The sequence below is a fragment of the Erythrolamprus reginae genome, chromosome Z (genome assembly GCF_031021105.1).
Source record: "Erythrolamprus reginae isolate rEryReg1 chromosome Z, rEryReg1.hap1, whole genome shotgun sequence".
NCBI classification, from domain to species: Eukaryota; Metazoa; Chordata; class Lepidosauria; order Squamata; family Dipsadidae; genus Erythrolamprus; species Erythrolamprus reginae.
The window spans coordinates 89,986,503-89,987,447 of record NC_091963.1 but is presented as its reverse complement, the minus strand read 5'-3'; the positions used below and the strand labels follow the sequence as shown (position 1 = coordinate 89,987,447).

Sequence of the window (945 nt, the reverse complement as noted above, 5' to 3'; positions counted from 1 at the left end):
TGGTATTTCCATTGGTTGCCGCTGTTCTGTCTCCTCCTTTCAGCTATCTACCTACCGACGCCATGTATCGCTCGCTGCCTCTTTTCCGCCGTTTTTGTTGTGGGGCCTTCGCTGCCGAGTCTCAGTTCCGAAGCGTTCGTCTGCAGAGGTATTTCTACAATCAGCTCCTGCAACGAGGAATGGTGAGCGCGTAATTCAATTTTGTCCCCCTGCCAGGGAAGGGGAACAAAATAAATGCTGGCAGGTGACCTTGGACAATCTGGGTGTCCCGGCTGCTTGGTATTGGGGGCGAAAAGAGGGAAGACAGCGGGAGTAAGAAGGTGACTTGGACGAGGTTAATACTGCAGAGAAGGATGAGGAAATGACGTCAGGTCGAACGCCTCAGTATACGCGGTGCAAAGTTCTAATTCTTGAAATGGTTTCTAAATTGTGTGGAATAACAGCCTCGTTGAGCCATATACAAATAAGATTATGCCGGTTGCACGTTACTCTGTTACGAACGAGAACGGAATGTTGCACGTTACTCTGTTACGAACGAGAACGGATTTCGATGCAAAATCAAAATCATGGCCTTATAAAGTTCATGGCATTCTTACTAATACGTTATTGCTAAAAAAAAAAAAAGCATTGTGGCATCTACTAGTGCTCATCTAATCAAAGAAAAAAAATGATTTCTTTCAGAATCAAACTTCAGGCTTTTCAAAGATGTACAACTTATTTATAGGTGCGGTTTAAATGGCCTCCCATCTCAAATTAATGGCTCTGGGTAGTGGTGGTATTTTTTTAATACACCTCCATTCACATCTGTTTGAAGATAAATTCTGCCAAAGTCTTCCAGGAAATTCTTGATTTGTTTTCTTTATAGCTTTATCTTCCAAAGAGTGAGAGATATGATAACAGAGTAACAGAATTGGAGGGGATCTTTCAGATCAACTATTCCAACAC

The 945-nt window shown here is 42.6% G+C and overlaps 1 protein-coding gene across 2 annotated transcripts in view; it reads left to right on the top strand.

The window, feature by feature from the left end:
• Positions 1-945, top strand: part of FH (fumarate hydratase) — a 51,034-nt gene continuing 50,089 nt past the window's right edge. Inside the window, exon 1 of one of the 2 annotated variants that reach the window (XM_070728898.1) lies at positions 1-182. In XM_070728898.1, coding sequence (XP_070584999.1) covers positions 63-182 — 120 coding nt within the window. In that variant the 5' untranslated portion in view covers positions 1-62. The remainder of the gene's footprint in view (positions 183-945) is intronic. The other variant, XM_070728899.1, reaches the window with a different exon arrangement.